General features: G+C 42.3%; 1 protein-coding gene and 1 pseudogene across 1 annotated transcript; both read left to right on the top strand.

Moving 5' to 3' along the window:
- The first annotated feature begins 4217 nt into the window (after nt 1-4217).
- LOC133896343 (putative aconitate hydratase, cytoplasmic) lies at nt 4218-12048 on the top strand. The gene is made up of 20 exons (XM_062336928.1): nt 4218-4632; nt 6312-6416; nt 6896-7056; nt 7130-7222; nt 7467-7652; nt 7747-7908; nt 8203-8347; nt 8441-8583; nt 8904-8960; nt 9047-9126; nt 9215-9290; nt 9376-9561; nt 9653-9720; nt 9818-9936; nt 10028-10149; nt 10269-10367; nt 10515-10994; nt 11079-11177; nt 11260-11502; nt 11615-12048. The coding sequence occupies exons 1-20, from the start codon at nt 4359-4361 to the stop codon at nt 11687-11689; spliced, it is 2973 nt and encodes a 990-aa protein (XP_062192912.1). The 5' UTR covers nt 4218-4358; the 3' UTR covers nt 11690-12048.
- Nucleotides 12049-12436: 388 nt separating this feature from the next.
- Nucleotides 12437-13907, top strand: LOC133895018 (uncharacterized; annotated as a pseudogene).
- Nucleotides 13908-23834: the final 9927 nt, after the last annotated feature.

The raw sequence follows: 23834 nt of genomic DNA, 5'->3' as shown, positions 1-23834 counted from the left end.
GGAAAGACTACCCTCACTTTCGTCGTCAGGAAGCCTAAGCGCTAAAGACTCAATGAAGGCAGGGATCAGAAGCTTGATGCTTTGAATAATATTTGTTGCCTCCTCTACAGACTAGTCAAACCCCTCCATCACTGCCAATGTGTCGAGTTTGGGGTTGTAGCTCTTGAGGAGACAAAGCATTGTCTCGTTGCTGATGGAAGCTGACTGGTTCATACGATCGAGGATCTGATCCCTCAGCTTTTTAAGCATTGTAGCTGCAGTGTCCCGACTGGCAGCCATGACACCCCAATCAATTTCTGCTTTCTTCAAAGTGAATTTGAGTTCTTCCAGCTGGTTATGTTTCTTCTTGAAGACTTCTATTGCCTCATCGATGTCTTGGAGTTGGATTTTGAAGTTGGCTTTGAGGGCTGGGAAAACAAACAAAAATAATTTAGCATTGATTGCATGATGTTCAAATCATACACTGGTGATCTGCAGGAAAACTAACCTTTGATTTTTTTTTTTGTGGCAAGCGGCAAGCAGGACATCCTTCTCCTCGAGGGCCTTCTAGTAGCCAGAGTGGTTGATCGTCGAATACTGAGCTTTGGTGACTGCTACCTGAGCGCTTGCAGCCTTGATGTGACCTTCTATCGCCACCCAAGGATCATCAGTTGGGGCTGATGCAAGGGTCGCTACTGCGTTGGACTTCAGGCTTGCTTCGGGTGCATCCGTGGGAAGATGCTCCACTCGAAGAAGCAGAGGTGGCATGACAAGAGAGGTTGGAACCAATTGACTGGCTGATTCACTTGTGGTCTGTTCCTTCAACGTCCCTGGAGGTGACAGTCTGCGATCGATAGGGTAAGAGAGGGAAATGAAGGCCGCAAGTCAAGACCAATATTCAAGTCAAACATTTTGGTGACCAGAATACTCAAAGGATGTTCAACTTCATCCTCTTGGTCGATATCTTCATCATCATACTGATAGTTGGGATTAGTTGTGTTGAAGGGATGACCTGGGGGTCAGATGAAGCCAAGGCGGTCATTGCCTATAAGAAACCAACCCACAATGATTCATCATCATTCTAGACTTATTAAGCATATACTCAGAAGAATAACCAACGTAAGGAGGGCAACCTGATCGAGTTACCTCTCTTACCGAAGGAGGAGGCGATCAAGGAGGAACTTTGGATGTCTCTTGAAAGAAAGGTCACCCACACCGAGCGTTAGTTGGTATGTTATCGATAATCAAAGTAGTGGTTGGATAAGTGATTACCTAAAGACTCGATTTCAGTACCGGTTGGCTTCTTTTTCACATGTGCTTGAGGGGCAGCAGATTAGATGGCGAAGATGATATCCTGGATCGAGGAGCCCCTTCGACTTCTCGATTGGCCGACACTTTCCCCTTGGCCTCAGCCTCTTTTGCAGTAGCACTTGTTGTAGGGTGAGGTCCTTGTTTATCACTAACACCAAAGGAGGAGGTATCCTCGAGAATAAGGACCCCGACCATGGGGATGTTGTCCTCTTGGTTGAAGGCTGGAACCTAGAACCAAATAGGAAAATCAGGTCGAACAAGTAATAATCAGCACTACTTTCTTACTCAAGAAAATTCTCACCGGTGGTCGAGGGTTCATGAGGGAGTAGGGTTAAATAGAGCATGGTTGTGCCTCTTCCGCAAATAGCTTGCTCAGTCGAGCAGCAATATCTTGTAGGGACATGGCTGAAAAAAGGGAAGAAAGAGTCATGTGAAAGAGCTCGACTAAGGCAATAGATCCAGTCGTGCCCCAGGAGCTATCATCGTCTCCAGCATAGTCCTAGGCAAAGTGATTTTGCGCTTTCAAAGGGCTCGACCTTCGACTAATGAAGTATTTAGCCACATGCCACCCGGTTAAGCCACTCTATCTAAGTTCACTGATCTTCTTAATGTAATGGGCAGTGTGATCAAACTCATGGTGCTTCTTTGACCAAGACAAATTTGGGTGGGGATGGAGGCCCTTATAAAGTAAGGGAGAATTGACCGAGTCGGGGTTGGAGACGTAAAACCAATATTTTTCCAATATTTCTGCCAGGAGAAGGTTAGCAAAACTGGGATATATGAATTCTTCATTCCATTCCACAGCTGTAAATTATAGCCCCTGACACTTTTGTTCTCAGTATTCCTCTTCCAATGATAAAAGTATTGGAACAAATTCAAGCTCAGCATAATACCGAGGAAGGCTTCGCATAGGTGGACAAACATGCTAAGCATGGTAATCGAGTTCAGATTCAAATGGTGAAGCTCAATTCGATAGCAATCGAGTATGATGAGAATGAACTTGGAAGGGGGAACATTGAAACCACATATGTATATATGCGTATATATACACATCCGTATGTGTATCAGTATATATACGTACACATAATTTTTTGAAATTCCTAAAAAATAGTGAAAAGAATAATAGTTATATTGATAAATCGGTTAAAAAATCTGAAGTACATAGGAAATATCTAAAACTCAAAAAAAATGAAACAAATTTAGTTAGGTTCGTATTATTGTCGTTTATATGTTAAAATTATGTGCATGCATGAAAGTACCATTATTTTCTCTATAATTAAATGAATGTGTTAAATATTGATAAATCTATAAATAAATATTGAGATGTTAAGAATAGTAAATCCAATTTTTTTATCTTCTTTTATCATATTTATAGACACGTCAATCCACTAGTTCAAGTTATTATAGTACTGTTCATATATGTCCCACATATGTATACATGTGTATATATACGAATACATATACGAATATACGAATACATATATATACATATGGGTACGTATGGATACATATATATACACATCCGTATGTGTATTCGTATATATACGTACACATAATTTTTTGAAATTCCTAAAAAATTGCGAAAAGAATAATAGTTATATTGATAAATCGTTTGAAATAATCTGAAGTACATAGGAAAATATCTAAAACTCAAAAAAAATATGAAACAAATTTAGTTAGGTTCATATTACTGTCGTTTACATGTTAAAATTATGTGCATACATTAAAGTACCATTATTTTCTCTATAATTAAATGACTGTGTTAAATATTGATAAATCCATAAATAAATATTGAGATGTTAAAAATAGTAAATAAATTTTTTTAATCTTCTTTTATTATATTTATAGGCACGTCAATCCACTAATTCAAGTTATTGGAGTACTGTTCATATAGGTCCCACATATGTATACATGTGTATACATACGAATACGTATATATACACATCCGTATGTGTATCCGTATATATATGTACGCATAATTTTTTGAAATTCCTAAAAAATAGTGAAAAGAATAATAGTTATATTGATAAATTGGTTGAAATAATCTGAAGTACATAAAAATATCTAAAACTCAAAGAAAATATGAAACAAATTTAGTTAGGTTCATATTACTGTCGTTGACATGTTAAAATTATGTGCATACATGAAAGTACCATTATTTTCTCTATAATTAAATGCATGTGTTAAATATTGATAAATCCATAAATAAATATTGAGATGTTAAAAATAGTAAATCCAATTTTTTAATCTTTTTTTATTATATTTATAGGCACGTCAATGCACTAGTTCAAGTTATTGGAGTACTATTTATATAGGTCTCACATATGTATACATGTGTATATATACGAATACGTATATATATGTGTGTGTACGTATGGGTACATATATATACACATCCGTATGTGTATCCGTATATATATGCACACAAATTTTTTGAAATTCCTAAAAAGTAGCGAAAAGAATAATAGTTATATTGATAAATCGGTTGAAATAATCTGAAGTACATAAGAAAATATCTAAAACTCAAAAAAATATGAAACAAACTTAGTTATGTTCATATTATTATCGTTTACATGTTAAAATTATGTGCATGTATGAAAGTACCATTATTTTCTCTATAATTAAATGAATGTGTTAAATTTTGATAAATCTATAAATAAATATTGAGATGTTAAAAATAGTAAATCTAATTTTTTAATCTTCTTTTATTATATTATTTATAGACACATCAATCCACTAGTTTCCCATGTTCTAGTGAGGTGTAAAGTGGTCATCAGACGATGCCAAACCGGCAGCAATAATGACGTCACAGGAACTTGCTCGGTGTAGAACTTGCGGGATAAAAACTCTTAGATTGACACGTACGCGAGACACGTACGTAAGGAAAAACCTTACTTACATTTGCATCTATCAAGAAAAATGGTTTTTATTCCGACCCGATCCAGCCGCAGGGGTGAGATATTCCGAAGGCCATCACCGCACCGCCTCGCCTCACCAACCCCGGCTGGCCTCCGCCTCCGGCCCGAGGTACTCCTCCGCGCTCGCCCACCTGCCCGTGCCCGGGCTCCATGTATAAAGCCGCATCCGCCCGCCTCCTCCTCCTCAGATCCCTCTCCTCCCCCGTCGCTGCCTCCTCTTCCTCGGCGTCCTGCAAGTCGCGGCTCGTCGCCTCCTCCGCTCTCCTCGCGCTCTCAAGGCCGTGCGGCGCGTGGGCCGGCCGCGGCGGGCTCGTGCGCGCCGGTGGGTTGTCCGGGAGCCGCGCGCGTTTCGCCGCCGTCAGGGCGCAGATCGGGGCCGCCGTGCCTGCCGTCGAGAGGTTCCAGCGCAGGATGGCCTCCCAAGGTGCGTGCGGGCGTGAGTTGGCGGTGCCGCCGTCTGGGTGGGGTCGTGTGGTGGTCACGGGCGATATGAATGATGCCGCCACTCGCCCACTCCGGTCACGCGCTCGCTCGCTGCTCTCTCTCTCTCTCTCTCTCTCTCTCTCTCTCTCTCTCTCTCTATTCATTTGTATGCGCGCGCGTGTGAATTATATTATGGAGAGTTTCCAACTGGAGTTTCGATCGATCGAGGAGCCGTGTGATGCTACTCGGAGCTCCGGATTCGAAATCCGAGATGCGGTGTTCACTTCGCGTGGATGAGTAGTTGGGCTCGCCGGCTCGCTTGGGGTTTTTTGAGGTTTAAGCGAGTGATGCGATCTGATGACCTGACGTGTTGGAGCGAACGGATAGCCGATCCACTGGAGCTTGTACGTTTCCCGTGTCGGCGCGTAGATTCATTCGATGTGTGCTTGCAATACGAGATTCCAGATTGATCCGAGGTGAGCTCGTGTTCGGTGTTGCTTCTGGAGGAAGAGACGTGTGTTGGATTCTGTTGGGGACCAGGGATTTAGGTATCGGGGCGAACGGATTCCTAGTACTAAGTACTTCGCTCCTTTTACTTTTGTCTTGAGATTCTAGATGGATATTTCGCTATTTTTTTGGTTCCTAGTACTAAGTACTTCGCTCCTTTTACTTTTGTCTAGAGATTCTAGATCGATATTTCGCTACATTTTTGGTGCGGTGATTTGATTAGGGTTTGTTTGAAGTACAAGCGATCCCGTGGTATCTGTATCATAGCATCGGACTGTAAGCAGGATTGCATTTTACGTTACCACTTTCTATGTCAAGCAGTCGTATTGGTGCTTGCGATTTGTTTTGGATCGCTGCTAATTTATTTTGGAGATATGATTAGATGAAGAGTACGGTAATTTGGCAGTGATGCCATTGCTGTTTTGGTTACCTGGTGGCTGTGATTTGGATTGATTCCTTTCGGAATCCTTCCTTATACGAATTCGTAGTTGCCTTCAGTGGAACCATTGGCACATAAGGCCCTATACGAGTTCTAGTGTTGTATTTTTGATACTGTAAGTAAATTAATTGGATCTTGTTTAGTGGAGTTTGATGCAGTATTATGGCCATTAGTTATTCCATTATTTTGATAGTAGGTTGTTGTGGACCTTAGTACTAAGTACAAACCCCAGTAGGCAAGTAGGGCTCATTTGCTTGCAGCCCTGGAATCGCTGCCTGGCGCAGGCAGCACATCCAGGCGTCCGATCGGACGCCTGGGGCTGGATGCTGCTGCCTGGCCCAGGCAGCTCCACCAGGGTCCCAACCAAAGAAGCCCTAGTGCATGCTTAGCTGACCAATAGTGAAGTCTTGTTTGTACCAGATGACTATGCACTTTATTATATCTTGATGTCCCTAGTCTTGTTGGGGCGTGTTGAGTTCCTATGATTTGACTAATTTTCAATGAACCACCAACTTGATGACTCAATAAATTGACCTTACATTTGTATATTTACATACTGATTCTCCTTGAATATTAAGCGCCTCGAGCTATGGAAATCGAAAATTCAGCTTTAGCGATATATGTCATTAGTCAATTTATCAAAGAACAGACATGAATGATGAATTGATGATAGTTTTATGCATAGTCCTTTCTTTGTCCTAATAGCTAACCTTGTTGCTTTACTTCGCTTGCAGCTACTGAGCATGCCTTCAAGAATATTCTGACCAGCCTCCCTAAGCCTGGAGGTGGTGAATACGGGAAGTTCTACAGCCTTCCTGCTCTAAATGATCCAAGGATTGGTAATTGCTCTGCTTGCATTTGAATTTGTGAATTTTTCTCTTCCCTTAGCTTTGGCCACTACAAATTTACCATTTACATTTTCAATTGGGCCATGTATGTGAGTGTGACTGTAGCATCCTAAACTGAGGAAAAATTACAATACGTGAATATTGTACAATAACTCTAGTCCCCCACTTCCAATCAACAAGAGGGTTTATTTGTCAGTTTTTCTTTTACTCATCAATCCAGGTTATTAATAATGAAATAATGAAGCCGTTATATGTTTCTGCTTACTTGAGAAAGCTATATTTCCACATAAAATTTGGACTTTTGAACATTTGCGTGAGAACATGTCATTGGGTTATATATAGTGGGAGTCTCCCTAGACTTTTTGTTTGTAATTTGATCAGTTGCAATGCTATACTTTGTAACACTACTATTGTATATTATCTTTTTTTATGGTTGTTATCTAATAAAGATTTCTTTTATGATCTACCAGATAAGCTACCCTACTCCATTCGTATTCTTCTAGAATCTGCTATCCGCAACTGTGATAACTTCCAAGTTACCACAAATGATGTTGAGAAAATCATTGATTGGGAAAACACATCTCCAAAGCTGGCTGAGATACCTTTCAAGCCAGCACGAGTCCTTCTTCAGGTTTGAACTGGCAACATCCCACATGATCTCTGTTTTTTAATGCCTTTTACTCACCATTGACTTGGCTCTCTAGGACTTCACTGGAGTTCCAGCAGTTGTAGATCTTGCAGCTATGCGTGATGCGATGGCCAAGTTGGGAAGTGATGCCAACAAGATCAACCCATTGGTACCTATATCTTCCCATTGTTATCTGAAAACTGAAAAACCTTGCGTCAAAAAAAAAAAAGAAGAAAAAAACTGAAGAAGTCATCAGTTTGTTCTGGACCATCTATAATTTTCACAGCAAAATCATTTAAAGTAGGCCAGAAGTTAAGGCCCTATATTTCTGATGAGATCATTTATACATCCTCTTGAAATCTATATCTTACAATTTTATTTTTCTGATGTGCACATTTTCATTTGGAATGCAGGTCCCAGTGGATCTTGTTATTGATCACTCAGTGCAGGTGGATGTAGCAAGGTCGCCGAATGCCTTACAGTCAAACATGGAGCTGGAGTTTAGCCGCAACACAGAAAGATTTGGTTTCCTTAAGTGGGGCTCTACTGCTTTCCAGAATATGCTGGTTGTCCCTCCTGGTTCTGGTATCGTGCACCAGGTAAATGCTCCGGCCTTATGTATTTTTTCTGCATTGCTACCATATCTTTGATCTGAGTAACTCTTTTTTATTTAAATTTGTATACTACTATCAGGTCAATCTTGAGTATCTTGGCAGAGTTGTTTTCAACACGGATGGCATTCTCTATCCTGACAGCGTAGTTGGTACTGATTCACACACCACTATGATTGATGGTTTGGGGGTTGCTGGCTGGGGTGTTGGTGGTATTGAAGCTGAGGCTACAATGCTTGGTCAGGTAAATCTCCAGTGGGCCCCCCTTCTTCTTTAATGATAGTATGATACTGCAAAAAGGTGCACTTCCGACATCGTTTCCCCGTACCCTAAAATAATGGAATTTACTTAAATCAATTTACTTGGATATAAGATGCTAATTTCTGGAACTTGTCTTCAAATGGCTTATTTGCTTATGTCCTTTTGGCATGTTTATTATGCTTGGGATTTAGCTAAGCATCATAAATGTTGAGTATATATATGATTTTAGTAGGTTTTGATGTACTCCAGTTGACCTGTTTGTTATTACCTTATTCAGCCAATGAGCATGGTTTTGCCTGGTGTGGTTGGCTTCAAGTTGACTGGAAAATTACGGAGTGGTGTCACGGCTACTGACCTTGTTCTTACTGTGACGCAAATACTAAGGAAGCATGGTGTAGTTGGCAAATTTGTTGAATTCTATGGTAAGTACTTCATGTTAGTAGATGGAGCGTGCTGCCTTGGTATAATTTAGTCATATGTTATTGATATTTTTTTTCTGTCTCTGTTTTGTCCAGGTGAAGGTATGGGTAAGCTGTCTTTGGCTGACAGGGCCACAATTGCGAACATGTCACCTGAATATGGAGCTACCATGGGCTTCTTCCCTGTGGACCATTTGACATTGGATTACCTTAAATTGACAGGCCGGAGCAACGAAACTGTATGTTTCACTATCTGCAAACTCTTTTATCTGTTCCATGGTAAAATTGAAACATTTGGCCAGAATTGTTCTTGGAATTTTCCCCATTGGGCCTTAGTGTAGTATCTTTTTACTCCACATGGGGATGTGGATCCATGCTTCTCTGGTTGGTCTTATAAACCCATATTTGTGCTCCACAGGGACTTGATTCTTTTCCATTATTGTTTTTTTTAACAAGACAAACGTGAATATAATCTCTTAGTTTCATTTGCAAAATATTTTGTCAGATGAGTTTCTTCATGTCTTCCGTTCACTAAATGAAATCTCCCATGTTTATTTAGGTGTCGATGATTGAAGCATATCTGCGAGCCAACAATATGTTTGTAGACTACAATGAGGTAGCTCTCTTTTTAGCATGGCAGCACTTGTATCTCAGTTATCATTTGTTATGCTGAATATAAACATGTTTGCGTTATGATGGCAGCCTCAAACAGAACGAGTTTACTCTTCTTATCTTGAGCTGGACCTTGCTGAAGTGGAGGCTTGCGTTTCCGGCCCAAAGAGGTACTGTCTTGACTCTGTTCTTCTCATTGGACAAATGCTCTGCTAATTGGGAGGTATACCGGGCCTTACTGTATTCCTGAACTTGTAGGCCTCATGACCGTGTCCCTTTGAAGGAAATGAAATCAGATTGGCATGCTTGCTTGGACAACAAAGTTGGGTTCAAGGTAACCTCCTGGTTTTATACCATAATTTTTTGCATAACAGTGCTTTATCTGATGTTACTAACCAAATACATGTACAAAATTCCAGGGTTTTGCAGTGCCAAAGGAGCAGCAGGATAAAGTAGTAAAATTTGACTTTCATGGAAAGCCTGCGGAAATCAAGCACGGTAGTGTTGTTATAGCAGCAATAACTAGCTGCACAAACACATCAAATCCTAGTGTTATGCTTGGTGCTGGACTTGTAGCTAAGAAAGCCTGCGAGTTGGGTCTTGAGGTTTGTTCTTTTTTAATGTGTCCACACACTGTTATACTGCCTACTTACTTTTCCCTGCTTTCTGCTGATGTAAAGTGGCACTTTTGTTCAGGTGAAACCATGGGTGAAGACAAGCCTTGCCCCTGGATCTGGAGTTGTCACGAAATACTTGCTTCAGAGGTATCTTTTCATTGTTTAATAAAAAGAATAGTGAAACATAGAATTTCAGTGCGACAGATGGCACCTTTGAATGGAATCTGGTGATTTGTCTGTACAGTGGTCTTCATGAATACTTGAACCAGCAAGGATTTAATCTTGTTGGGTATGGCTGTACCACTTGCATTGGCAACTCTGGTGATCTTGATGAATCTGTGTCAGCTGCCATTGTGGAAAATGGTAATTTAGACTCTCTGAACAATGATAACATAGCTGCAATTAATTGCAGCATGTTCTGTATGATTGGCTTATGGCTTATCTTTATGCACAGATGTCGTTGCTGCTGCTGTTTTATCGGGCAACCGTAACTTCGAGGGTCGTGTGCACCCTTTGACTCGGGCTAACTACCTTGCTTCACCACCTCTTGTTGTTGCTTATGCGCTTGCTGGCACTGTAAGTCTATGTCGTTTTCTCCAACTAGTTTCTGTAGGAAAGGCTGGCATGCTCAAACGTTGGCCTATTTGTGCTTTTGTTGCAGGGAGCTAATTAACATCACAACTTGTTCTTTTCAGGTCAACATTGACTTTGATAAAGAGCCCATTGGAATTGGAAAGAACGGCAAGGAAGTCTACTTCAGGGATATATGGCCCTCAACTGAAGAAATTGCACTGGTATATTCTGTACTGTAACTTCATTTACTTTCAGTCATTTATACACAATTCTGAGTTGTTCCTATCGTGTCAGTTGATTATATTGGAGATGTTTCTGTCTCCACTTATTTTGTGGCAAATAATTGTTACTAAAATGCTACCCAACAGGTTGTCCAATCTAGTGTGCTGCCTGACATGTTCAAGAGCACCTACGAGTCTATCACAAAAGGCAACCAGATGTGGAACCAGCTAACTGTCCCAGAAACGTCGCTCTATTCATGGGATCCAAAATCCACTTACATTCATGAGCCCCCATACTTTAAGGACATGACCATGTCCCCACCTGGTCCCCATGCAGTGAAGGATGCCTACTGCTTACTGAACTTCGGAGATAGCATTACAACAGATCACATTTCACCTGCAGGCAGCATACACAAAGATAGTTCCGCTGCCAAGTATTTGCTTGAGCATGGTGTGGACCGGAAGGACTTCAATTCGTATGGTAGCCGTCGTGGAAATGATGAAATTATGGCAAGGGGAACATTTGCTAACATCAGGATCGTGAACAAGTTTTTGAACGGAGAAGTTGGACCCAAGACTATTCATGTTCCTAGTGGGGAGAAGCTTTACGTTTTTGATGCGGCCATGGTATGTTAGATTGAAACTATTGTGAGGTTTGTCTCTTCATTTGTATCAATATTATCTCCTAATGCCTATTGGTCCCTACTGCAGAGATACAAATCCGAGGGCCATGGCACTATAATTCTTGCTGGTGCTGAATACGGAAGCGGCAGTTCTCGCGATTGGGCTGCCAAGGGACCGATGCTCCTGGTAAGTTCTTCTGTTCAGATTGTCATTTCAATCTTGTCTGGGGAACCATAGCATTGATAGATCAGGTATGCATTGTTTTCAGGGAGTCAGAGCTGTGATTGCCAAGAGCTTCGAGCGTATCCACAGAAGCAATTTGGTGGGGATGGGAATCATTCCTCTCTGCTTCAAAGCTGGCGAGGATGCTGATTCGCTTGGCCTTACTGGACATGAGCGGTACACCATTGACCTCCCTACCAACATCAGTGAGATCCGTCCTGGCCAGGATGTGACTGTCACGATCGAAAATGGGAAATCGTTCACTTGCACCCTTCGCTTCGACACAGAGGTACATGCACTTCAGAAATATATTAGATCTTACCATCATTAAACTATAGTTAAGTGCGTCTTCGTTAGTTTGCATACTAATCAGTAACCACATATTCTTGGTTGTGGTGTAGGTGGAGCTGACTTACTTCAACCATGGAGGCATCCTCCCGTACGTTATCCGCAACTTGGCAGGCGCGCAGAACTAGGGCATATCACACCATTTCGCCCACAATGGGACCAGCTTGGGCGGCCTGGGTCGATGTAGAGAGTTCGCTTCGGATATCAGGGTCTTTGTTCATCATATAAATAATGTGGAAATAAAAAAGCCGCACACGGCTACCATCTGGTGGGAGCGCGATTGACGACCAATTTTGCCTGCTGATTGGTTACCATGCTGAACCGTGTGCGGGACAGGCTTTGCTGTCGTGGAATTTCTGTTCCATGACTTATAGCGCGCTGTAAATGTTTTTGATGCAACTTGTGTACATTGCTTATGCATTACGGTGTCTTTTGAGACGTTGAACATTTTTGTACTGTCGGTAAAGTGTACTTCAAAATTATTGCTCCCTATACCTGTTTGGATACTAATAATCCTAGCCCAATCCATTGCGTGGGCCAGGGATTAGAATCAAGTCCATCCACCTGAATTGGGCTACGGTGGAGCCGCTCCAAACGGGCACTAAGGGAAATCTTGCCCATATTAAGCAAGACTAGGCCCATTGCTGCGAGGCTATTTGTGCAATGCAAATATAAGTATGCTATATTTTATTTATGATGAAGGTTCGATAAATATAAACTTTATAGTTATTGTTCATTGGGCTCAATACCATATTTCTTTTACATAGAGTAGTACAATATATTTTTAGTGATACGATACGCATTATTCTAACAGACTTCAACGATCGTAAGTACGTTATTATAAATTCAAGCTTCAGGGACTTTGGAACCATGGAATGGGGTAATTCCAGTTCTATGAAAAAAATAGCTACATACGAAGCTCTTAATGAAATTCTATAATTCTTATAAATTTTCTATGCAATGGCTTTGTTCCATAGAAATTTGGAAGGAATCCCAAAATGAGGCCCGAGTGCACATTACAGCGAACGCCGCCGCGAGCCTGTACAGGGCAAACGATGCGGCCAGGAGGCCGGCGTCGGAGAGGAGGATCTGGATCTGGGCGCGCTCCCGGTCGTTGTAGATGGGCGCGTAGGGGTCGAAGTGGGAGGCGAAGCGCGGGTACGGGCGGCCCCAGGTGTTGAACGCCAGGTACATCGGCCACCCGACGGTGAGCTGCTCGAGGAGGAAGCACCCGCCGGGCGCCGGGGTGGTCGCCCCCGTACACGTGCGCGCCGTACGCGGAAGCGCGGACTTGAGCCGCGGGACGAACACCTCGTCGTGGTCCAGGGAGCCGGTGTTGGAGTGGTGGCGCAGGTGGCTGTACTTCCAGGAGAAGTAGGGCGCGAGCAGCGACGAGTGCAGCAGCAGGCCGAGGACGTCGTTGAGTGCCCGCACTCGTGCGCGATCACCCACACGCCGAAGAGCACGCAGCCTTGCGCGGCCCAGTAAAGCGGCCAGGCGGTCAGGTACTGGAGCGCGGTCGGGAGAGCCGGGATGCCGACGAGCGCCAGGTACAGGAGGCACCCGGCGATGGCGAGGTCGTGGACCAGGTAGTAGACGGATCTGATCAGCGAGCGCCGGAAGCAGTGCGGCGCAACAGCCTTCCTGAGCTGCGCCAGCGTGAACGGTGGCTTTTGTCCGTCGGAGAGCGCCGCAGCACGGCCTGCTTCTTCTTCCGCTCCTCCGCCATCCTAAAGTGTGAGTCGACAACAAGTCATTCTATAATGGGAATGGATCACAGAATTTATTACCGCGGGCCACGAACGAAAATACATATAATTCAAGTTGGTTGTAATTAACTAAGCATCACAAGACATGGAAAAAAGAAAGAAAGCAGGGCAGGAGTGGGTCTCTCCCGTCTCCGTCTACAGCGATTCGATTTCCTTATTACCCAATTAAGTTGAATGGTGCAGCAAGTTGCATGCGGAACGTAGCATGAATGTGCAAACCCAACATAATGGCCTCTGACTTCCTCCCATAACCTCCCTCTAAACTTGGCACCGATGAAACCTCTTGGTAAGCTAATCCCCGCCGCTAACCTCGCCGAACTTTGTGTGTAATGGAGTGATCATATACTTCTCATTTAGCCACGTCGTCGCTAGAAATAAACCTTTTGATCACATACATAAATAAATCTCCATCTATATTAATTCGTACAAACCAAGCATTGCCTATATTAATCAGCCATGCATCGTTAAAAATAAGCCTTTTTGATCATATACATGAATAGATTATGACTCCTGGCTATTCCAAACAGGCAAGCATAAGAAGTTAGTAGTAGAGCTAAGATACACCTGGTTTTTGTGATTGCTTACGAACATTACACAGGATACATTACATAGGATACATTGTATATTGAGTTAGATTATATTAACTAAGCATCACAAAACATGAAGAGAAAAAGAAAGCAGGGCAGGAGTGGGTCTCCCGTCTCCGTCTACTATAATGCCTTTTTTTTTAAAAAAAAAAAAAGCTGTCCCGTGATGCGAGTTTCTATAAACATGATAGGGTAAAAGAAACATGCCGATGCGCATGGTGCAGCAAAGTTGCGGGTGGTAGCATGCATGTGCCAACCAATTTAAATTGGCTTAATTTCTGAGTGTATGCTTCGCAAGTCCACATGGCACATGTATTTATTCAGATCCAGATCAGCTGCAAACTAATCTAGTGTACGACAATTGTGCACTGAGACCTAGATGATAAAAGGAAGAGAAATGGTGATCGAATAAAAAAGTTTTAAGAAAAAGTGGACCTTGGCACTTTGTGATATTGCGTGCTAAAACAGTAATCTCCTTGCTAGGATCATGCAAGTCTTATTGAAAACAGTAAGCTCCTTGAAAACAGGAACTTGTCGTATCTCTTATGCAACTAGGGCAGTTCCATAAGCTCATGCATGTCTTATTAAAAATATTAAAAAAAGGATTGAAGGACAAAGGATCCACTCTAGAACACAGTAATCCTGTCCTCAGGCGTGACATAATTTTGGCTCTGTGTTGGCACAGAATTGGGCAACACCTCGCTAACACGGGTCTGTCAAGGATAATTGTCGCTTTTCGCAGCGACGCGCGACTTGTTTATAAGCAAACAAACAAAGATTTCAACCGGCAACTTTGGGGATCGCCGCCTGGACGATTTACGAGCAAATCGACAAAGAACTACCACCCGAATCACAGGGATTCGAAGTAGCAGTGAAGAACTAACCCTAAATTGCAGGAAAGTAAAGGCAAACAAAAAATAGATGCAATAGTTGCGATTGACTGATGGATATGCAATCGGCCTCCACACCTCAACTATTTATAAGGGGGGTATGGTCTTGACCCTAGGAAATCGAAGTAGGACTCTATTCCAACCCTAATCACGCTCTGTTCGGCCAAAACCGCGAAAGAGATCCGAACAAATCTACTTTGATTCGGTTTCGGACTGAACACCGGATGTTCCGGTGAGAACAAACTATAGAACACCGGACCATCTGGCGAGTTCACTCGGCCGAAACTCTAAAACTCGGTCTTACACACACCAGATATTCGGACGTCACATTTATACTAACTGGAGTATGTCACCGGACCAATATTTGCAGAGAGCAAATTTTTTGCAAAGTTTTTCTTTTGAACGCACCGGATGATCTGGCAATCATCAAAGATCTCACCGGATAATTTTCACCAGAGAATATTTTTTCGGCTAAAAACCTTCTTCTTCTCACCGGATAGTCCGGTGATACCCCGGAATCTCCACCGGACTATTTTTTCCAGAGAGCAAGTTTTCGGCGCAAATTGCCCTTCTACACACTGGATAGTCCGGTGATACCCCAGAATCTCCACCGGACCATTTCTTCTAGAGAGCAAGCTTTCAGCGCAAATTGACCTTCTACACACCGGATAGTCCGATGTTTTCACCGGATCATTCACTGGACTATTTTATACAGAGAGCATGTTTTACTGCACCAAATTCGAACTATAAGAACCGGATAGTCCGGCGTTCAATGAGCCTGTCACCGAACTATTTTTTCCAGAAAGTATGTCTTCTGGCCGAAATCGAACTACAAGCATCGGATAGTCCGGCGATGACACGGCATTGATCACCGGACTATCCGGTGTATAAAAAAAATATGGTCGTGCCATTTTTTGATATCAACACATGCCCCCTATTTTTTGGTAAAGCTTGCGCACCAAAAAATATTTTTACACAGGATAATCATGAATATCTCATATTCTATTCCAAGTTAAGACTTAGGGTGATACAAACAACATATCGGCCATATGTGCATGTTCTAAGGGCGATGATATTCACACCGACCACATACAATGATATATCTTAGGACAATAGTAAATTACATCGGCCATGTATAGTTACCTTCTCAAGCATCTTGCCAAACGCTCGGATAATATTTCTTCAAGTATTTTCATTGATAGCGTGAGGCATCTTGTCTCCTTGTACATATTGCAGCATGTATGAATTCCCAGGCACAATTCTTACAACTTTAAAAGGACCTTCCCAACTAGGAGATCACTTCCCGAATTTATTATCTTTGGATCCAATAGATAAAGTCATCTTCCAAACTAAATCCCCTATTTGAAACGATTTTGCCCTTACTTTCTTATTGTAGGCTTTAGCTACTCTCAACTTATCATTTTCAATTTCTCTCAAAGCTTTAAGCCTTTCATCATTGAGTTTATCTACTCTATCTATCATTGCATTATAATAATCAACGGCTGACAAGTCATTTTATCGTACCACTCTCAATGCGCCAAGATTTACCTCAACGGGCAAAACGTCCTCTTGTCCATACACCAACTCATAAGGAGTAACCTTAGTAGCACTATGCCTAGATATAGGATGAGCCCACAATGCTTCACTCAAAACTTCATGCCACCTTTTTGGATGTTCTTCTATCTTCTTCTTTATAAGCTTAATCAAAGTTTTATTGCTAGACTCGGCTTGTCCATTAGCCTGAGCATAATATAGTGAGGAATTAAGAAGCTTAATTCTAAGTGATTAGGCAAACTCACGCACTTGATTACGCAGCACGTACGGCCTGCTTCTTCTTCCGCTCCTCCGGCATCCTATCCATATTGCGCTGCATGCGCTGAAGTGTGAGTCGACAACAAGTCTTTCTATAATGGGAATGGATCACAGAATTTATTACTGCGGGCCACGAACGAAAATACATATAATGCAAGTTGGTTGTAACTAACTAAGCATCACAAGACATGGGAAAAAGAAAGAAAACAGGGCAGGAGTGGGTCTCTCCCGTCTCCGTCTACAGCGATTCGATTTCCTTATTACCCAATTAAGTTGAATGGTGCAGCAAGTTGCATGCGGAACGTAGCATGAATGTGCAAACCCAACATAATGGCCTCTGACTTCCTCCCATAACCTCCCTCTAAACTTGGCACCGATGAAACCTCTTGGGAAGCTAATCCCCGCCGCTAACCTCGCCGAACTTTGTGTGTAATGGAGTGATCATATACTTCTCATTTAGCCACGTCGTCGCTAGAAATAAACCTTTTGATCACATACATAAATAAATCTCCATCTATATTAATTCGTACAAACCAAGCATTGCCTATATTAATCAGCCATGCATCGTTAAAAATAAGCCTTTTTTATCATATACATGAATAGATTATGACTCCTGGCTATTCCAAACAGGCAAGCACAAGAAGTTAGTAGTAGAGCTAAGATACACCTGGTTTTTGTGATTGCTTACGAACATTACACAGGATACATTACATAGGATACATTGTATATTGAGTTAGATTATATTAACTAAGCATCACAAAACATGAAGAGAAAAAGAAAGGATTGCAGAGTAGGTCTCCCGTCTCCGTCTACTATAATGCCTAATTTTTTAAAAAAAACTGTCCCGTGATGCGACTTTCGATAAACATGATATGATAAAAGAAACATGCTGATTTTTTTTAGTAAAAATTTAAATAAATAGATTCTCGATAGAAGTATTTGCAAAACTAGACGCCTGCAGCTCTCTGAGAGAGCGGTTAGGGGTCCTGGCGGTTAGTCCTATTAAGTTAGATTATATTAACTAAGCATCACAAAACATGAAGAGAAAAAGAAAGGATTGCAGAGTAGGTCTCCCGTCTCCGTCTACTATAATGCCTAATTTTTTTAAACAAACTATCCCGTGATGCGACTTTCGATAAACATGATATGATAAAAGAAACATGCTGATTTTTTTAGTAAAAATTTAAATAAATAGATTCTTGATAGAAGTATTTGCAAAACTAGACGCATGCAGCTCCCTGAGAGGACGGTTAGGGGTCCTAACCGCCCCCTCAGAGGGCGGGTACGGCCTCCCCGCCCGGCCTGACGCCTTACCGTCCTCTCAGGGGGTGGTAAGGGGCATCCCCGCCCGCCGCGCCGCGGTGCTCGCCCGGCCGCCCTCTCCTATAAAAAAACCTAAAAATGGCCAAAAATTCATAAAAATCCGAAAAAAGGAAAAATTGAGAAGAGAGAGGAGAAGAGAGGAGAGGAGAGGGGAGGGATAGAGGTCGGCGAAGCCCTGCTGCATTTGGGCCGCGAATTTGAAGGAAAATTTCGGGTAAGTCTTTTTTTTCTTTTTATTATTATTAATTAGTGCAGTAGTAGTATATGACATAAGGTTTAGATATTTATGACCTAGGGTTTAGAAAATTATCAAATTTATTTAGAAAATGGTACGATAGCAGTTCAATATAGAATATTATTTTTAGTATATTATTTGTAGTATATTATTTTTAGTATATTATTTGTACCTGTGGACGTAGGAGGCAACAGTAGATGATAATTTGCGAACCTATGGTAGCATTTAGAAATTATTTTATCCAATAATTAGAAATATAGTTTGTTGTCTTAACATGGGTTATGTTTGCGGGTGTTTCCAGGGATGGCAGATAAATTAATTTTTCGGATATATTATGGTGAGGATGAAATTAGGTACGGTCCTAACGGTGTAGATCTGTCTGGATTTCGTCATGTCATTAAGGGGCTTAGTAAAGCTAATGAGAGGACCCTTGTGGGTGTGTGCAAATGGCTCATGCGGTTTTTCCAACTGGATCCGCAGCAATATGAGCTGAAGTTGAAAGTTGTCCTGAGCCGTGCTAGTCATGGATACTTTGGTGAGCTTGTTCCCATCGAAGCCACATCAATTTGGAGGCAGTATGTAGATATATGCTGTGAACGTGGCCTGCCGCTTGTTTTGTTAGCTGAGGCGTACCTGAAAGATCAAAATGAGGTGAACTCTGCGGAAGCAGTAGCAGGACCAAGTGAGGCAATGGAAGATGAGTCAGGGGCGACTAATGTAGGGTCCAGGGAGGAAGTTGGTGATGTTCCAGAGCTGCAACCGATGGGTGTAGTTGATGAAGGGGAGCACATCCCTAGCATCATTGAAGATATGGATTTGGAGGATGAAGAGTTGGAGGAAGGCCTTGCCGATGGGGATTCGTCTGATGAGGAGGGTAATGCTCTAGTTCCTGCAGAGTGGCGGGATCATGAATTTTTGAAGTTGGTGGTTAGCGAGGCTGACCGGACACCGTGGCAGTACCATGAGAATGAGGTGTCACAGGGTGCTATGTACCCTACAAAAGAGGCAGTTATTGATGCAGTAAAATTCTGGTCGTTGTCTCTTCGTAAGCAATTCAAGGTTGTTAAATCAAATAAAAGAGAGTACGATGTGAAGTACTTGGTGCCTCAGTGCCCTTGGCGGGTGCACGCATTCAGAGAGAAATGGGTAGACTACTCGCAATTCTCAATAGTTAAGGAACATAATTGTCACATTGAGGAAATAGAGTTCGCCCACCGGAACCTGTCTTCTGCTTTCATTGCAAATGTTATATACGGAGAGATTGTGGACAACCTAAGGTATGAGCCACGATCAATAATCCGTGCTATTGAGCAAATGTTCCAGTACATAATAAACTATGCGAAGGCATGGAGGGCGAAACAAAAGACTATTGAGATGAGGTTCGGTACATATGAAGATTCATATCACAATCTACCTCATCAATTAGCACAATTTATGCAAGAAATCCAGGTAGCTACTATGATATCAAGCATTACCCCTCTACTGATGTGGAGTACAACGGAAAAAGAGTGTTGTAGCGTGCTTTCTTTGCATTCGCTGCAACTATCAAAGAATTTAGATATTGCCGACCCATCATATGCCTAGATGGAATATTCCTGACTGGAAAGTACAAAGGGTAGATTTTGCCTGCAATAGGGGTCGACGGTAACAACCAAGTCCTGCCACTAGGGTTTGCTTTCGTGGAGAGTGAGAACGAGGACAACTGGTATTGGTTCCTAGAGCGGGTTAAACATGCAATTGTTCTTGACCGACCAGATGTGTGTCTCATTCATGATAGACATGTAGGATTGTTGCAGGATTTGCTGGATATGCAACATGGTAGCGTGCGACTGGGTGTAGCAGCACAGTGGCTCGATCTCAAAAGCAGGTGGTGCATGCGCCATATGGGTGCGAACTTCTACAGACAATTTAAAAACAGAGAGTTAATGAAGCTCTTCAAGAAGTTGTGCAGTCAGAACCAGCAACGTAAGTTCAATGCATTATGGGCAAGACTTGATGAACTGACTCTAAAACAAACTGCGGAGGCTGCACCTAACGGTGATGAACCAATAGCTCTCGGTCCTCTCCCAACCGATACTCCGCAGATTATAAAGAGATCAGGCTCATCTATTAGGAGCTTCTCACAGTGGATACGCAATGAGCCAAATGAAAAATGGACTCTGTTGTACGACAATGGTGGTGCAAGATATGGAGTAATGACTACAAACCTTGTAGAGGTTTATAACTGGGTCACGTGAGGGTTAACCAGCGGTATCGGGACCATGATGGGGCGCACGGGCGATGGCAACGAGGGAGGCATGAGTAGCATTTTATATTTTATGTAACTAACATATGCATATTCGCTTCGTGATGTACTCCTATGTATTAAAACACGTTTACTTTGTATGGTCGACTTAGCATTTCGTAAATGCATTTCGTATTCAGACACGCTCAATGAAGAAGTGACCACACCACTAAATTTTAACCATGACTTGACAACACATGCCTCCTGCCGCAGGCTTTAAACAAGATGTGACAACACTACCCAGCTTTTTCCAAACAATAAATGACAACACGGGTACCAATAAATGTGGAATCTCTGACCTTGAGCAATGACACAACTTTCCCATTCTTCAAGATGGAATCCGATGCTCCTGCCACCAGCTATGCCCCTGCCCTCACTCCTTTCTTCACGAGCGAATCCAATGCTCCTGCCTCCCCCAACTATAAATAGCCGAACCTCCTTACGTTGAAGCATCGCTCATTTCTCATATCTCTCAAGTGCAATATCTTCCTCAGCTCCATCAAGCCCACCAAAGAAACATTGGGGGACTACCATACCTGAAGGTCTTGAACCACCAATGTGCTTCTGTGGTGACCTTTGTAAGCTCCGCGAGTCGCAGGACATCTCATACACCTATGGGCTGCGCTTCTTCATGTGTGCCAACTACGAGTATGACAAGCCTCGTCATGCAACAACTGGTTATCGACCGGTACGGTAACAGATATCCGCCTCATCTCTTCCGATTTCGCACCCTCTTTTACTAACCGCTCATCTTGTTCCATTTGTTCAGTCCCCTCCACCGCTCTGTGATTTTATTCAATGGCTCGATAATGAGCAAAATGACTCACAGAAGCAGTGGGTCGACATGAACATGAGGTGGAGAAGGGAAGCGTACGCACGTCGGGAGTACGAGCAACAACAAGAGGAACTTCGCCTCAAGCGGGAGGAAGAAGAGCGCATGAGGAAGGCGACGCACGACTGTATCGTGGCTCAGGCTCGGGAGGCTGAGAGGGAAAGGAAGCGGGAGAGAGCCTGCCGTGCTAAGACGGCATGTCCCGATGCCCTTCGAAAGGGAAAGTATCCTAGATGCACTCAGTAGAGACTACCTAATGTAACCCGACATACTTTCCCTCCCTAAGGCATGTTATGATTAGGATCGGCGCACTAATAAGTAGGTCTTAGTGCGAACCGTATATGCCACCTTTGTTTCCTCATCGTGTCGTCGCGGTTACAGTGTATTGTAATGTTTTCATCCTATGTTTAATACTATGTTTGTGCTCGTTCGCACCCCATACCCACGTAAAATACTGCGACTACTAATTCTGATTTTTTATTCTTCGGCTATTACATAACCTACTCCAAATTTAAATTCTTAATTTCCTTACACCCCTTCCTTTTTATTTCTTTAATTACACAAAAAATTACATTTTTAGAGGAAAAAATGGAAAAAATTACATTTTTAGAGGAAAAAATGGTCCTAACCGCCTCCTCAGAAGGCTGCAGCGTCTAGTTTTGCAAATTTTTCTGCAGGGAATCTATTTATTTAAATTTTTAATAAAAAAATATAAAAATAAAAAAAACTCTGGTGCAGCAAAGTTGCGGGTCGTAGCATGCATGTGCCAACCAATTTAAATTGGCTTAATTTTTGAGTGTATGCTTCGCAAGTCCACGTGGGCCGTGGCACATGTATTTATTCAGATCCAGATCAGCTGCAAACTAATCTAGTGTACGACAATTGTGCACTGAGACCTAGATGATAAAAGGAAGAGAAATGGTGATCGAATAAAAAAGTTTTAAGAAAAAGTGGACCTTGGCACTTTGTGATATTGCGTGCTAAAACAGTAATCTCCTTGCTAGGATCATGCAAGTCTGAAAACAGGAACTTGGCGTATCTCTTATGCAACTAGGGCAGTACCATAAGCTCATGCATGTCTTACTGAAAATATTAAAAAAGGATTGAAGGACAACGGATCCACTCTAGAACACAGTAAGCCTGTCCTCAGGCGTGACATATTTTTGGCTCCGTGTTAGCACAGAATTGGCTAACACCTCGTTAACACGGATCTATCAAGGATACTTATCGTTTTTTACAGCGACGCGCTATTTGTTTATAAGCAAACAAGCAAATATTTCGACCGGCAACTTTGGAGATCGCCGCCCGAACGATTTAAGAACTACCACCTAAACCACAGGAATTCGAAGTAGCAGCGAAGAACTAATCCTAAATTGTAGGAAAGTAAAGGCAAAATAAAAAGTAGATGCAATAGATGCGATTGACAGATGGATATGCAATCAGCCTCCACCCCTCGACTATTTATAAGGGGGGTATGATCTTGACCCTAAAAAATCGAAGTAGGACTCTATTCCAACCATAAACACGTTCTGTTTGGCCAAAATTGCGAAAGAGATCCGAACAAATCCATGAATCCACTTTGATTCGGTTTCGGACTGAACACCGGATGGTCCGATGACAACAAACTCCAGAACACTGGACCATCCGGCGAGTTCACTCAGCCGAAACTCTAAGACTCGATCTTACACACACCGGATATTCCGACGTCACATTTATACTCACTGGAGTATGTCACCGGACCAATATTTGCAGAGAGCAATTTTTTTGCAAAGTTCTCCTTTTGAACGCACCGGATGATCCGGCAATCAACAAATACCTCACCGGACAATTTTCACCAGAGAACATTTTTTGGGCTAAAAACCTTCTTCTCACCGGATAGTTCGGTGATACCCCGGAATCTCCACCGTACTATTTTTTTTCAGAGAGCAAGTTTTTGGCACAAATTGCCCTTCTACACACTGGATAGTCCGGTGATATCCCAGAATCTCCACCGGACCATTTCTTCTAGAGAGAAAATTTTCGGCGCAAATTGACCTTTTACACACCAGATAGTCTGGCGTTTTCACCAGATCATTCACAGGACTATTTTATACAGAGAGCATGTTTTACTGCACCAAATTCGAACTACAAGCACCGGATAGTCCGGCGTTCAATGAGCCACTCACCGGACTATTTTTTCCAGAAAATATGTCTTCTGGCCAAAATCGAACTACAAGCACCGGATAGTCCGGAGATGACACAACATTGATCACCGAACTATCTGGTGTATACAAAAAATCTGGTGGTGCTATTTTTTTATATCAACACATGGCCCCCTATTTTTCATTGCCAATATTTTCTTACAAGTGAAGCCTCGCATTTATATAACCTTATAATAATATCTATCGGACCCTAGAATAGTTCACTTGACAACCGCTCAAATAAAGAATTAGATCATGTCTCCTATATGTAGCAACCAAATAATAAGAATAATTAATCAATTAGAAACCAATAAATCAGCTCATATTCATCTAAAAGGGAGACTCATATTACATGGCAGCA

This window comes from Phragmites australis, chromosome 16 (genome assembly GCF_958298935.1).
Source record: "Phragmites australis chromosome 16, lpPhrAust1.1, whole genome shotgun sequence".
Taxonomy (NCBI): domain Eukaryota; kingdom Viridiplantae; phylum Streptophyta; class Magnoliopsida; order Poales; family Poaceae; genus Phragmites; species Phragmites australis.
This window is presented reverse-complemented; position numbering and strand designations above follow the sequence as displayed.